Source organism: Phalacrocorax carbo, chromosome 9, assembly GCF_963921805.1.
Source record: "Phalacrocorax carbo chromosome 9, bPhaCar2.1, whole genome shotgun sequence".
Taxonomy (NCBI): Eukaryota; Metazoa; Chordata; class Aves; order Suliformes; family Phalacrocoracidae; genus Phalacrocorax; species Phalacrocorax carbo.
In genome coordinates this window covers 13,394,028-13,406,630 of record NC_087521.1, presented here as the reverse complement: position 1 = coordinate 13,406,630, position 12,603 = coordinate 13,394,028, and the positions used below count along the sequence as shown (strand labels likewise).

At 46.6% G+C, this 12,603-nt stretch overlaps 2 protein-coding genes across 3 annotated transcripts in view; one reads left to right on the top strand and one right to left on the bottom strand.

The window, feature by feature from the left end:
- The window catches only part of ANGEL1 (angel homolog 1), a 164,693-nt gene extending 161,959 nt beyond the window's left edge, over positions 1–2,734 (top strand). The window contains exon 13 of one of the 2 annotated variants that reach the window (XR_010374434.1): positions 2,650–2,734. The gene's annotated coding sequence lies outside the window, so the exon portion shown is untranslated. The remainder of the gene's footprint in view (positions 1–2,649) is intronic. The other variant, XM_064460441.1, reaches the window with a different exon arrangement.
- A 140-nt stretch (positions 2,735–2,874) lies between these two features.
- Positions 2,875–12,603, bottom strand: part of ESRRB (estrogen related receptor beta) — a 134,719-nt gene continuing 124,990 nt past the window's right edge. Inside the window, exon 7 of the mRNA XM_064460448.1 lies at positions 2,875–6,522. Coding sequence (XP_064316518.1) covers positions 6,278–6,522 — 245 coding nt within the window. The 3' untranslated portion in view covers positions 2,875–6,277. The remainder of the gene's footprint in view (positions 6,523–12,603) is intronic.

Genomic DNA, 12,603 nt, shown 5'->3' with positions numbered 1-12,603 from the left:
ATGTTGTTTCAAATTAGTTGCAATGGGAGAGAATGTCTTTGTAAAGAAAGCCAGGTGCACAGCACAAGCGCTCCTGTTTTCTGTTACTAGAAAGTTGAACACAGACGTTTTCTACACATCAGCTAATGTAGCTAATGTTTGCTGTGATTCTCTTTATGATACCTTAGCCTGAAAGAGAAAAAAAACTTGCTGCTTTTAATTTTCTGTGTGTGTGTGTGTGCGCGCGCATGCGCGCGCAGGTAGCCGTAAACAACCTCTGCAATCATGTTTTAACATTTGGTGCTTAAGAACATAGCCCAGCACTTAAACATGCCTTTCACTTGGGGTAGAGAAATTTGTTTACAGAACTCAATATTGAGTAGTAAAGAAACCTTCTTCCCTCCCCAGCTAATCGGAGAAAAATAGAATATTTTTCTAGTAGTTCCTGTGAAGCTCTTCTCTAAGAGGAGCTTTCAGGTCTGCTCAGTTTCTCCCATGCTCAGTGTGCTTACTATATAGAGAGCCCCTCCCTGCCCCCCCCTTTTTCTTTATTCCCGTGTGAGTGAACAATAGCAAGGAAAATAAGGAAAGCCTTTAAAAAAAAAAACCAAAAAAACCCACAAACCAAAAACCAAACAAGGCAAAGCAGAAGAGTGCCCAGTCAATGCAAGGAAGGCAGCTGCCACTTTAGAGGTCAGGGACCGAGGAAAGCTTACATCCGTTGAATGGTGTTTGAAGAGACCAGTGGGACCCGGCCTCCCCATAGTCCTCTGGCTGCCATTACTGACCTCTTGATGCTGGCAGCTCCAGTGCCGCATAAGCTTTTCAGAACCCCAAAACTGCTGCCTTTCTCAAGGTTGACTGTCCCTGTGCTCTATTTAACCAGAAGGAAAGGCTAGTTTACAGTCCTACTGTGGAGGCCAAATCCAATCGTTCTGTGAACAGATTCAACATTCAGAGGGCCGAAGCAGCCAGTGCAGGTCGGCTATGGGGGAGGCTGTGAGGTGCCTGTGTGAATTTGGAAAGCGACTGTGTTGATTCAAAGACTGAGCCTGTCAGGATGGTGGTGACTGTGGAGCTGGAGGTAGCTGTTGTAAGGGTACAAAAACCTTGCTGTGCTTCATCTCCCTCTCCAGCTCTGTGCTCATCTTGTTTTTACATTCAAGTGCATTTCTAGCCCATGGCCTTTCTTACTGGCCACCACTGATTCAGCCACCTCCTCCCCCTCCTGCGGGCAAGCTGAGCGGCCTTGTGGTTGCCTGGTTTAGACACATCATCCTAGTGAGTGCCATTGCCTGGAAGGACCGTAGCAGTATGGGCTAGGTGAGGTGTGTGGAGGTGCCAGTGCTTACACAGGGTGTGATGCTGTCTCTGCTCAACAGAGTCAGAGGTAGAGTAAAAACCCTGGGGGGTCCTGTTGTCCTGTTTCTCACGTCTCTACCCCAATTACCGCAGTGCATTTCCTTCTGCTTTCTCAGGCAGGCATGAGCTTGCCCTCCTGCACTGCCTGACCACCAGATCAATGCAAATGCCATGACTTCAGCACTTGCACCCGCTTTATAAGCACTGGACAGCTGCTGTAATGCTTGCAATGCTCATGATGTCACTGTTGGGTTTAAGCCAGTGGTCTATTTTATGATTAGAGCTTGTTTTTCACTGGAACAACTTCAAGGCTTTTTATTGCTGGCTCGTGTTTATTCCTTGTACCAGTGAAATGCAGAATGTGGGGAGAAAAATGGGTGAGTGGAAGAAACAGACCAGTCCATGCCAGAGACTGACAACAGTGCTGGTCTAACCAGCCCTCAACAAAGCTAATCTCACAAAAACTCAGAAGCTTGCTGAGAATTTTTTTTCCGGATATGGGAAAACACCAAATGAATGTTTCTAAGTGAGGGGGCTGGGGCTCTCCTCCCCTTCCGCAGCGTGCACAAGTCATGCCTGCCCCCACCCCAGCCTCTTCTGTGGGGCTATGTGCATCCTGAGGGACAGAACGGAGCAGCTTCTAAACACAATAAAAATTACTCTGCCTGGGTTAGTTTTTACATTTCTGTGTTTTATTTCTTGTTTTGGTTGAAATGACCTGTACCACAGGAATACAATTTATTTAACAGGTTTTTTTTTCTTTTATTTTCTTTTTATTTTTAAGGAGCAGATAATAGTTAAGTAGATACTGTTTATTTCACTGACTGTCTATAACTCCCTGCATCATTCTCACAGCCTCTGCCTCTCTGGATTCTCCACATAACCCAGCCACAAGAACAACTGAGTGCCCTTTGGCCATCTGATTGCTTACAGCTTGTGGATACAAAGTGGAAGCTCCTTTGCTCAGCTCTGATTGGTAATAAAAGCTCAGCAAGTTACATTCTAGGGTCTTTCTCAATGACTTTCCTCTCTAATAGCTGCTTACATGTTTCTGGTGCAGCATGTTTTATTTTATATATTTGTAATAGTTTTTTTTTTTAAAAAAAGATGACTTAACTTACAAAGAGAAAAATAATGCCCCCTTAGCATGAGAAATACTGCAAGGTTCTGATTGTTGTGGAGGAGTTTTTTATAGCTTCACAGTTTTACTGCGAGGTATAATGCCCAAGTTTCCCCAGAAACCTAATTCTGTGTGGTATTTTACCTTTTCTTTTAATTGATCCCCATGAAAATTGTTTTGCATTACAGGCCAGACGCTGCTGTTCCTGGAGAAGAATGTGCCCCAAACAGAAGAGCTCACTTGGGAAGAACTGCCTTTTGTAGTAGCTGGTGGTACATGGTTTCTGTACTCTGCACATGCAAATCAGGGGCTGGAGCTGCTTTCACCATAGTCGCTGGATGTAGGCTTCATGCTTATTCACTGTCACTGATACACTTACCTCTACAGCTTTGCTTTGCTTTTCTTTAAGTCACAGAGCCCATTTGTGTCCCAAGGCTCAAGCTCCATCACCTTTTGCCCAACGTACAAGGCGCACTGATTGGCGCTGACTCTGTGACTCCTATATTTCAGTTGAATGGCATAAAGAACACAGATCCAGAACCCATTTCATGTCTCAACTTCCACATATCCAGACCTTTTTGTAAGACTGTGAGCATTCAAAGACCTAAGCAGTTGCTGAAGCCCCATTTCCTACTTCAAAGTACACTGAGATGACTACACTGTTACCCTTCTCTGCAAGCCCAGCTCACTGCGCTGCTGGACATGCTCCTCAGTTGTGGCAGCATAATGGTACTAATGATGCACAGCAGATCAGCGTAACTGGGAAGAAATGCGTGTGATTCCTGCACTGGTCTGAAGGGCCCAAGAGACCTCACATGGTTCCCAATATAAGATGGTACAAGCCTTCTAAGGGTTAAATCTAGACAGGTGTTTCTGTCCCAGTTCCTGGGGAAGAGTTTGCAGTCCTTGCTTAAAGAGATTAATATATGCTAATTACTGTCTGGTTCAGTTCCCACCCTATTTCAGAAGCAATGCAAACATTTCCAGGCATATTATCCTCAAGCAATGGGGGGTATCCAGATGGGCGCCAAGGTTATGCAGCTGTAATGGAGAAAGAAGGTCCTGGGAAAAAATGCATTTGGTATCTTTATATTATTCTGCCAAGGTAGGCGTTGCCTCCATACCATAGCCCTACTCTAAATAGCCAGCAGTCTCTGTGGGCTAGAAGAGAACTTGGCAGCTCTCCATAATCATGTTTTGTAGATCGTTCTCCCTCCCTGGTCTGGCAAGGAGGCAAATACAGCAAAGCTGCAAGAGCTTTTTGTTTGTTTGTTTGTCTTTTGGTGGTGTTGTTTGGTTTTTTTTTTGGTTTTGTAAGTGACCTTTCCAGCCAGGGCCCAACAGAGTAAGAATTGCTTCTTAGGATCTTTTCAGCCTGTTTTGGGACAGCTACCTTGGCACAGCAGGTCAGGACACAATGTGCTGTGGCTGAGCTGGGTGAGACTCGGCAGGGAAGCAACGGTGATCAAGCAAGTCAAAATTACAGATGCTAGCACAACCCAGGACATTTGTGAAAGCATATATGCCACAGCCAGAAAGAGTTGCCACAGCGCAGCACATGCCAAGCTGGCTCTATAGAGGTGGCATGCATCTCATGTTGGTCCCTCTCAGTCACAGATGGGTACAGGGATCATGAGCGCAACCAAAAGCCTCTCATTTTCCTCCCCAGCTGCCTCTGGGAGGGAGCTGGGGAGAGAAGCACAAGTACCTGTTCAAAGCAGAAGGCCACAGGGTAATTATTACCACTGTGAGCATGGAAGCTGTCCCAGCTCCCATGTGCCTTCTGCCCCTTAGGTCTCTGCTTGTTTAATTAATGTGCCTGAAGCAAGATTGAATTCCTTTATCAAGTGAGTACAAAAGGAGAGAAAGTAGCTACGACTGTGTAGTGTAGGGACAACTCAAATGAGATGGAACTGAACTAACTCAAGTACCACAAGCAGGCTGGCTACAAGAGCTGAGAGGTCAGCACGAATTAGCGTCCCCAGTTTCTGAGCTAGCCTGGGTGTCGTTCTGTAGCACTGGCAGCCCTGCTGTGACACATTCTGCTCCAGTAGAACACAAGCACCCAGTGTCTCCCTGATCACATGCCTCAGCCCTGGTTTGGAAGGCTTCGTGCTGGAAGGGCAAGTTACTCCTCTGCCACACCACCTTTCTCCTGGGCTAGGGATGGAAGGTTGAGGGGAACAGACACAGTAGAGCTAGTGGTGTCTCAAATACAGACCAGAGGCTTTTTCTCACCTATATTGCCATGCTGCTGACTGAAAAAACAGACAATGTGTTCAGGTTTCATCAGCTTAGGCTGGCTCAAAACTAAGTAACCTAGAAAATAAAATCTCAGAGAATGCCAACAGCCAGTTTTGTCAGTCACCCACATTCCCCTCTGGCTACTGGGAATGCAGCAGTTGTAGCTTAAGCAGCAGATCTGAGCCAGGGCTTGGAGACAGCAGGAACCTGGTTACATGAGAGGAGTAAATAAACATTCCCCCACTTCTTCTCCCAGCACCTCAAGGTCAGGTATTTGCTTTCCCATCAGCGAGAGAACCTCTTACCAGGCCCAGGTATAATCTATGCTAGCTCTTTTGCTGCTGTTGAGGATAATGGGATGAGGCAGGGGAAGACAGTAGTTGAGATATCGGGGAGTTTCATGCCACCCTCTAATTTATTTCCCTAGGCTGCCACAAAAAAGCAATCTCTCAGGCTCAAGAGCTGCTGCCTCTGAAAAGCAGTGCCCTTGATTCCTAACTAGCATTTGGCAATAAGCCTAAGTCTCTGTGGAGGCAAAGAGCTATCACTTTAATGAAGTCTAGGAAAGCCCTGGTTTGGGATGTATTTATACTTGGGCAGTAACCATGCAGACAAAGCCCTGTGTTCTCTGTCACAAGGAACAAGTGGGAATGGCACTCAGCTGAGCTGAAGAGGCAGGTTTGATACGCTACAGGGTGAAAAGTGTGGAAGAATTGTAGTTAGCACCACATAGGAGAGGATGAAGAGATTATCAAGTCAACCCAGCACGGAAGCATAACATTGCTTTTTTCTCCTTTTCTTGCCCCTTGGGAAAGGAGGCTTGCATTCTCTCTGGGTCATACATCCTACCTCTTCAGGGGCCTGCGGGAATTGTACATGGGAGGGACTAGCCAGGTGTAATGACACACTGTACAAGGTCGCAGAATATCTTACACAGTTAGGAGCATCTTTCCCAGTAAGAAGTGGGGCCTGTATGTACAAGTGTTGGCTGTCGCTAGAGGAGCCTGGGAAGCAGCCGTTTTGACCAGGAGAGGTCCAGCAGCTCTCTTCTCCAAAGGACCACAGGCTCTATGGTTAGAGCCAGAAAGGTGATGAAAAGAAGGACCCTGGTGGCTTCCCTTTCTATCTGACCCCTCACAACACCAGCAGATAAAGTTTATATTGACTCTATTCTTCCTCTCTTCCTGCTTCTGCCCCCACTCCCCCTCCAGCACTGGTGGAGGGAGCTGGGGAGCAAGCGGCCTGGACAGCGCTGAGAGCATCACTGCTCGTAGGGGCTAAGCCCTGATGACCGCCTCAGCAAGTGCAAGAGCATATTCTGATATTTCCCACAGAGAAAACAAATGAAAAAAAAAAAAAAAAGAGAAACAGGTGACTGATTAAAAGAGTTTCCCCCCTCCTGTACACGAGATCCTGCAGTCACGCCGACAGATAGACATTAAATAATTCTTCCATAATAAATGATTGGAGATAAAAGCCGGCGGTGGCTGCTGCTGCTGTTTGGATTACTCCGTTGTCTGCATCTTTGTTTCTAGTTTGTTCCCCGGCCACTGTCGGCTGGCGCTGGGGCTGTCAGACCTTTGCCTCTAGCATTTCTAGGAAGAGTTTATGCATGGGAACCTTGCCCTGCAGTTTGATGCTGTAGAAGTGCTGCACAGCTTTGGCGGCCGTCTGCCGCAGGAGGGGCAGCGTCAGGAGCAGCTTGCCCGCTCGCCGGGGCTCCTCATTGCGCTGACTCAGCTCGTAGTCCTGCAGGGCTTCGTGGAGAAGGTCCTGGAGTTTCTGCACTGCATCCATGTCCTCTATGTGCATGGAGTCTGGGGGGGAGGGAGAAAAGGCAGCAAACAGATAAGTCAGACATGAGGAAGGAAAGCCTTTATAATCCTGAGGCTAAAGATGCTCTTTCCTTTTCTCTAATTTCTGTTTGTTTGGGGTTGGTTTGGATTTTGTTTGGTGGGGTGGGGGTTGTTGTTGGTGGTTTGTTTTGTTTCTTAAGGGGAAAAAAAACCCCCACCTTTCTGGCAGGTGTTGGTGCTGCTGCTGTGAAGTTCAGCATCAGCCGAATGAGTTGGCTCTAGTAGTGCAGGGCCAGTAAGCTTGCCAGGGGTGGGTGACATATTGTGCCCTGTGTGCTGCCCATTTTGCCAGCCACACTGAGGCTGCGCTGGGGTCAGCTGGGGCCCTTTGTGACTTGCACATTGACTTGCCCTCCATGCTTCTTATGGGGAGAGTCACCCTGCAAGGGGCAGCAGCTGCTGTGCTGCCGCTTGGGAGCAATCTCATTAAGAATAATTAACACTGCTATAGCGCTTCATCTGTCTAAACTGTCTAATTGCCATGCAGCTGCTCAGGGTGTCAGCAAGACACAAAAGCCCCAGTAGGTCACAACCAGTGTGCCCAGGGGTGTTGCCAGCCCCACCTTTGTGCATATGCCCCTGTTTTCACAGACTGCCAGCAGCTGCTCAGGGAGCTTCCTGCTTCAGTAAAGAAAACCCACACCTTCTGCAAGGCTTCTTCCCTTAGGCTGCCAGTTAGATTTCTACAAGTTGCTGGAGGGGCTAGCAGGGTTTGCAAGGCTAGCACAGCTCCTTGGTGCATCTCTGAGGCAAAGGCAGCTGGTAGTGACCCAGCTCAGCGTGAAGCTGGGGAACCCGAGTTGAACACAGGCTGCTAAGCCTGTGGGTGAGTCATGGCGACAGAGAGCAGCACCAAAGATCAGAGAGGTTAGATTAAGGAAGCTAACCAGGCACAGCATCACTGAAGGTTTTTCTACTTTTCAGCTTGCTGATACTTGCTTCTTTCTTACAATCCTGACAGAGCTGGAGATTTTGTTCCCTTGTCTTCATTGTTCAGGGACTTCTAATCGATACCGAACCCAGTGATAAAGATTCCTGCCACAGGGCAATGAGTCCAGAAGCCACATCAAAGGGGCACTACGGCAAGCATGCATGCACGCATGGAGTTGCACCGTCTGCCGCTGTGGCTGGCCTTTGCAGCGTGGCAGTGCTGTGGCTCAGCCCACGCACATACAACACAAATGTGAGGACATGGTTTCCTCAGTGAAGGAGAGGGAAGCTGGCTGAAGCGCCAAAATCTGTCTAGAAATATGTGTCACCTCTATGGAGAGGGCAACACAAATTAGAGGCTGTGAATAAGATACATGTACAGTAAATGTATTTATGATGCATGAGTTAGAAAGTATTACAACAGTTGGGAAAATATCATGTATATCAGGAAAGCTGTTTAGAGAGATAAAGGATATTAAAAGGTTGTATTTCCAAGCCTACTGAGGAAGGATTGTTCTTGCCACATAGTGACCTAAGCTAGCCACAGACATTGATTCTGAAAAGTAGGGAGAGAGAAGCATGTTGCTGAGTCAGTCTGGCAACTTCTCCCAGCCAGGTAGCACCTCTGGAAAATTCCCATGCACTATCCAGGAGAAATGAGTGGGATCAGTTTCCTGCCAAGTTGCAGAGGTCATTTTGGAGGCTGGAAGCCTCAAGAGCTGGAGCTTGGAGAGAAAAGCCCTCCAGCCTTTCTGTTTGATGTCCTGGCCAGCGGCACAAGGGGGAGAAGCAATCACAGTGCACCAGGGTCTGCAGATCCCAGCGGGCGCTAGAAGCACCAGGCAATGAGCCATGCTTCAGGTCAAAGTGGGTGCTTTGTTTTTGGGTACTGATGCTCCTGTACAGTAGGCAGAATACCAAAGCTGTGCCCTTCTGCCACCTGACTTCTGTAAGGTGATGAGACTTAACAGCACTAAATAACCAGACATATACAGGGAGAGGAATTGGGGAAATAAAGTTCAACACCTGCCCCACCCCTCTACTCTTTGCTGAAAGAAGCTCAAAACTGGCAGCTGACTGTGAAAAATAAAATAACATTGCAGGATTAATTTCCTTGCAATCCATCAGTGAGCTGGTGTCGATGGCATTGATAAACTGTTAATTACAAAATCAATAGCTATGAATTTTTACAGCTGTCAGAGCAGTGAGGTGGAGGGAGGCTGCCTGACCATGTCCCTGAGGGTCAGCTGGCCTAGAAGTCAGGGTTTATGTCAGGAGCCCTTCTCCAGCACTGCTGGCATGGTGTACCGGGCAGGTGTGAGAACGGACAAGGCCCACTACCTCCTCACCTAACTCTTTTCTTGCAGCTTCTGCCAGGAGCAAGAGGAGCAGGGTCCTCACAGGACCCGTTAGTACAGAATTTGCTACACACCCCCTTGCTAGATCCAGACCTTGTTCACTCCATCTCAGCACTAAAACACATCGGGGGGAAAAAAGGGGAAATAAGGTTTGGCCAGTCTGGGATGTCCTTAACTGAGCATGTGCTGTATGCTGACCTGGAGGGCTCTTCAAGACACATTGATCAATTTGTATTCCTGAGGAAAGAGGACCTAGGAATGCCTAAGAAGCGATGGCTGGCTCTGAAGGGTAACAAGTTAAGCCTACAGCACTCCTACTCTGTAAAAAAAAATGGGTAATGATATTGTTGGGACTTGCCTACTGCTCTGGGAATTAAGAATTCATTTCTCAGCTCTCTAAAATGCACTTAGTAAAGACAGAGTTCACTTGAATTATCTTTGCCAGCCCCAGCAGGTGTGTCCTTGATGCGTTACACTGAGGACTCAGAGATCAGCCACAGCTCTGGAAAGGTCAGCCTATTGTCAGCTTCTCCTCTAGTGAAGAGTGAGTGAGCTCCCACTTCTGTTTTCATTTGTTTTAATTCCTAGAAAGAAAGGGTCAATATACACATGGCTGCACTGAACACAGGAAAGTCCCTAGCAGCTGGGTTGCATGAGCAATTACACTCAGCAGGGATAGGGGAAATTCAGTAATTTATCTATATGGGAGGCAAGGCAGAAAGCAGGTCTGGGCAGCACAGGTGCTAATCTAAGTGCTCAGCTTTAAACTCTGTCTCTGATCCAAGGGAGCTGAGGTGTGGCCCAGAGATAGTCTGTATTCCTACCATTTTAGGAATCAGCTGTTTGCAGCAAGCACATACATGCAGACTCCGCAAGTTCACTCCCTGTCAAATATACGCTAAGGAAAATAACTTGTATTAAAAGAATGTGAAGGTTGAATGTGAAGGTTACATTAGTAAAATACACTTGCCCCATTCTAGCCTCCTTATAAGTGTGCTGTGAGAGGTTTTAATTACATGAAAACCTAGTTCTTGTGCTTTACTTTCATATGTTTCAATATGAATAACAAAGCAGGATTTTTGTGGACTATGCTCCTACATAGCTGCACTTGTAGCTGCACTGGTAGAAATCACTGAAGTCAGAATGGCTTTTCCCATACAGCTGAGAACACGGCCTGTGCTTCCTGACCCTTACCTTGGTTTCTTTACTCCACAGCGCTGGAAGCAGAACCCCAAAGAAGCTGATGAGTGTTGGTTGTTCTGCTCAGTCTTTGCTCAGTGTTTCTCCGTTCCTGATGCAGACTGTCCCATAAGGGGCTACCCTGGGCTTAGCCCTGACAGCACAGTGAGCAACATCAGCCCAGAGTGCTTCTGTTGCACCGTGAGGAACTTGACAGCATGAAGGTTCAGGTCCTGCAGTGTCTCTGCTCGCAGCATGGGCCATTTAAATGTCCCGGTGTGGTGCTTATCCTGCCACCCTGTCACAACCACTGCCTTAGCACTTCAGCCTCTCTGAGGAGCCCGTCTCCCTGCTTAATCCTGTGACCTTCCTGGTAGACAGGAGGCAAGTTCTTTAACAAGAGTTGATTACATTGCCAAAAGCCACTGTCCCACAGTTGAGAGAGGCCAGCCTTGGCCATCTGCCCATCCTGGTTCAGTGGCAAAGCAAAGGCAGCAATTAGAGCTAAAAAAGCAATATATGAGAAATTGGAAAAGGGAACTAGATAGCAATTTATATGAATCAGAAGTTATGAAGTGTAGAAAATCGATAAGGGAAGTGAAGGACATCAGAGGAAAATCCATGGCTGGAAGGGCTAAGGACAATAAAGAAGTTTTATAAATATTTAAGAAATAGAAGAAAAATGACCATTTGTAAGGGGCTCTTTTCACCTGGAGATGATTAAACTATTAATAGCGGTGAAGAGGAGACAGAAGACCTCAGTGAGTACTTCTGTCCTGTTTAGAAAAAAGAAGCATTATGTACCTGTGTTATATGAAGATGATGAAGGCTTCTTAGTTTGTGATTTATGCAGTTATGTGGTTATGTTAGACATCTGTTAGGGGCAAACTTTACAGAAATCAGCAGAGCTGGATAACTTGAGGCCAGTCTAGCGCAGATTAACAAGCTTTGGGATTTTTGAGACATTGAAGATGACTGGAAAAGTTCTAATGATGCACATATTTTCCTAGTTCTTATCTGATAATTTCCATGCTAGCTTGATGTAAACCAGCACAAAATAGAGAGAAAAAAAAGTTGCATTTAATTAAGACTTAAAAGATAGTATTACAACTACTGCCAGTCAACACGATACTTTGGAATAGAGGTCTTGTCAAACAAACCTGATTTCACTCTCTGATGGGATTAGAAGTTTGGTTGATAAAGTTAACTGCATAGATATAATAGACTTAGGCTTTTATAAGGCACTTGGCTTAGCACCACAGGACATTCTCATTAAAAAATTAGCACTATGCAATATCAATAAAGCACACTTTCAATTGATTAGTAACTGGCTAGATGACAAATCTCAAAGTAGCTATCAGTGGTGAATCATCCCTGAAGGAGTTTTCTAGTGGAAAACCACAGGGATCAGTAAAAAGCAGATGCTATTCAACATTTTTATCAATGAGCTGTAAGTAATTTTTCTTTTTTTCTTTTAAATTGTGGCTGCTGAGAAGTACGAATTGCAAAGAGGAACAGAATGGTGAAAAATGGTGACGATAGGGCAGCCTCACAGCATTCTGATCCACTTGCTTACACTTGAAGTAATATATCTCTAGCAAAGGAATGCAACTATGGAACAGGAACTTTGTTGTGTCAAGCTGTCAGGTATAAAAAGACCTGGGGTCATAGGGCACAGTTCAACAAAGACCACTATCTGGAGGCTGAACTCAAGCAAACTGACATTAAATACATGGTGCCTTTCTTTTTTATTTTAAACTGAGAGAATGATAAATTATGAGAGTCACCTACTACGCAAGATGTAGACTCCCCCTCTTTTAATCCCTTCAGCTTCACACTGGGTGTCTTTCTGGAAGGCGGCTTTCGCCAAACACAGATATTGGACTCACTGCTGGGCTGCAAGGGTGAATTCTGTGACCTGCACGATGTAGTTCAGTAAGGAGATCTGATGTGAGACAATGAGACTCAAGGGACGTAGAGGGAGCCCTCGTCACACAGTAGCTTTAGCAGTTTCCCTTTTGGAAGGGACTAGTGAGCAAATACGCGTCTGGCTTTTGTGCAACATCAGCACAGCACGCAGCACCTCTCGTGTCTCCTGCAGCCTGCTGGATTGAGGGCTGCGGCCCTCCCCAGCTGAGATGGAATGCACTAGGCTGAGGGCCCTGGCCTTTCTCATACTCTTTGCAGGAAGAAACAGAACAGGCAACATCAGGCTTCTGCCAGCATGTCTTACTCTTTACCATCCAGATCAACGCTGTCTCCCAGTGAGAGGGGAATTCAGTGTCTGTGGTCACTGAACATCTCCAGGACAGGACCGGGCAGCCCCAATCCCACACCTTTTTGTTGGATTTGAAACTGGGACCAGGGTTTCCCTGTTGGCTGTTACTGACCAACACTACTGAGGTAGATGCAGGCATGGCCCACATCCTCTTTTCTTAACTCACGGCACTGGACTCAGCTTACTAGTGGAGAAGGGCTCCACAGCCTTTCTTTTACACCCAGAAACCAGAAGCCAGCCCATCCATGCCTGGCCTCACTCCCTAATACATGGACAAAGCACAGTTGGGGGTCTAGT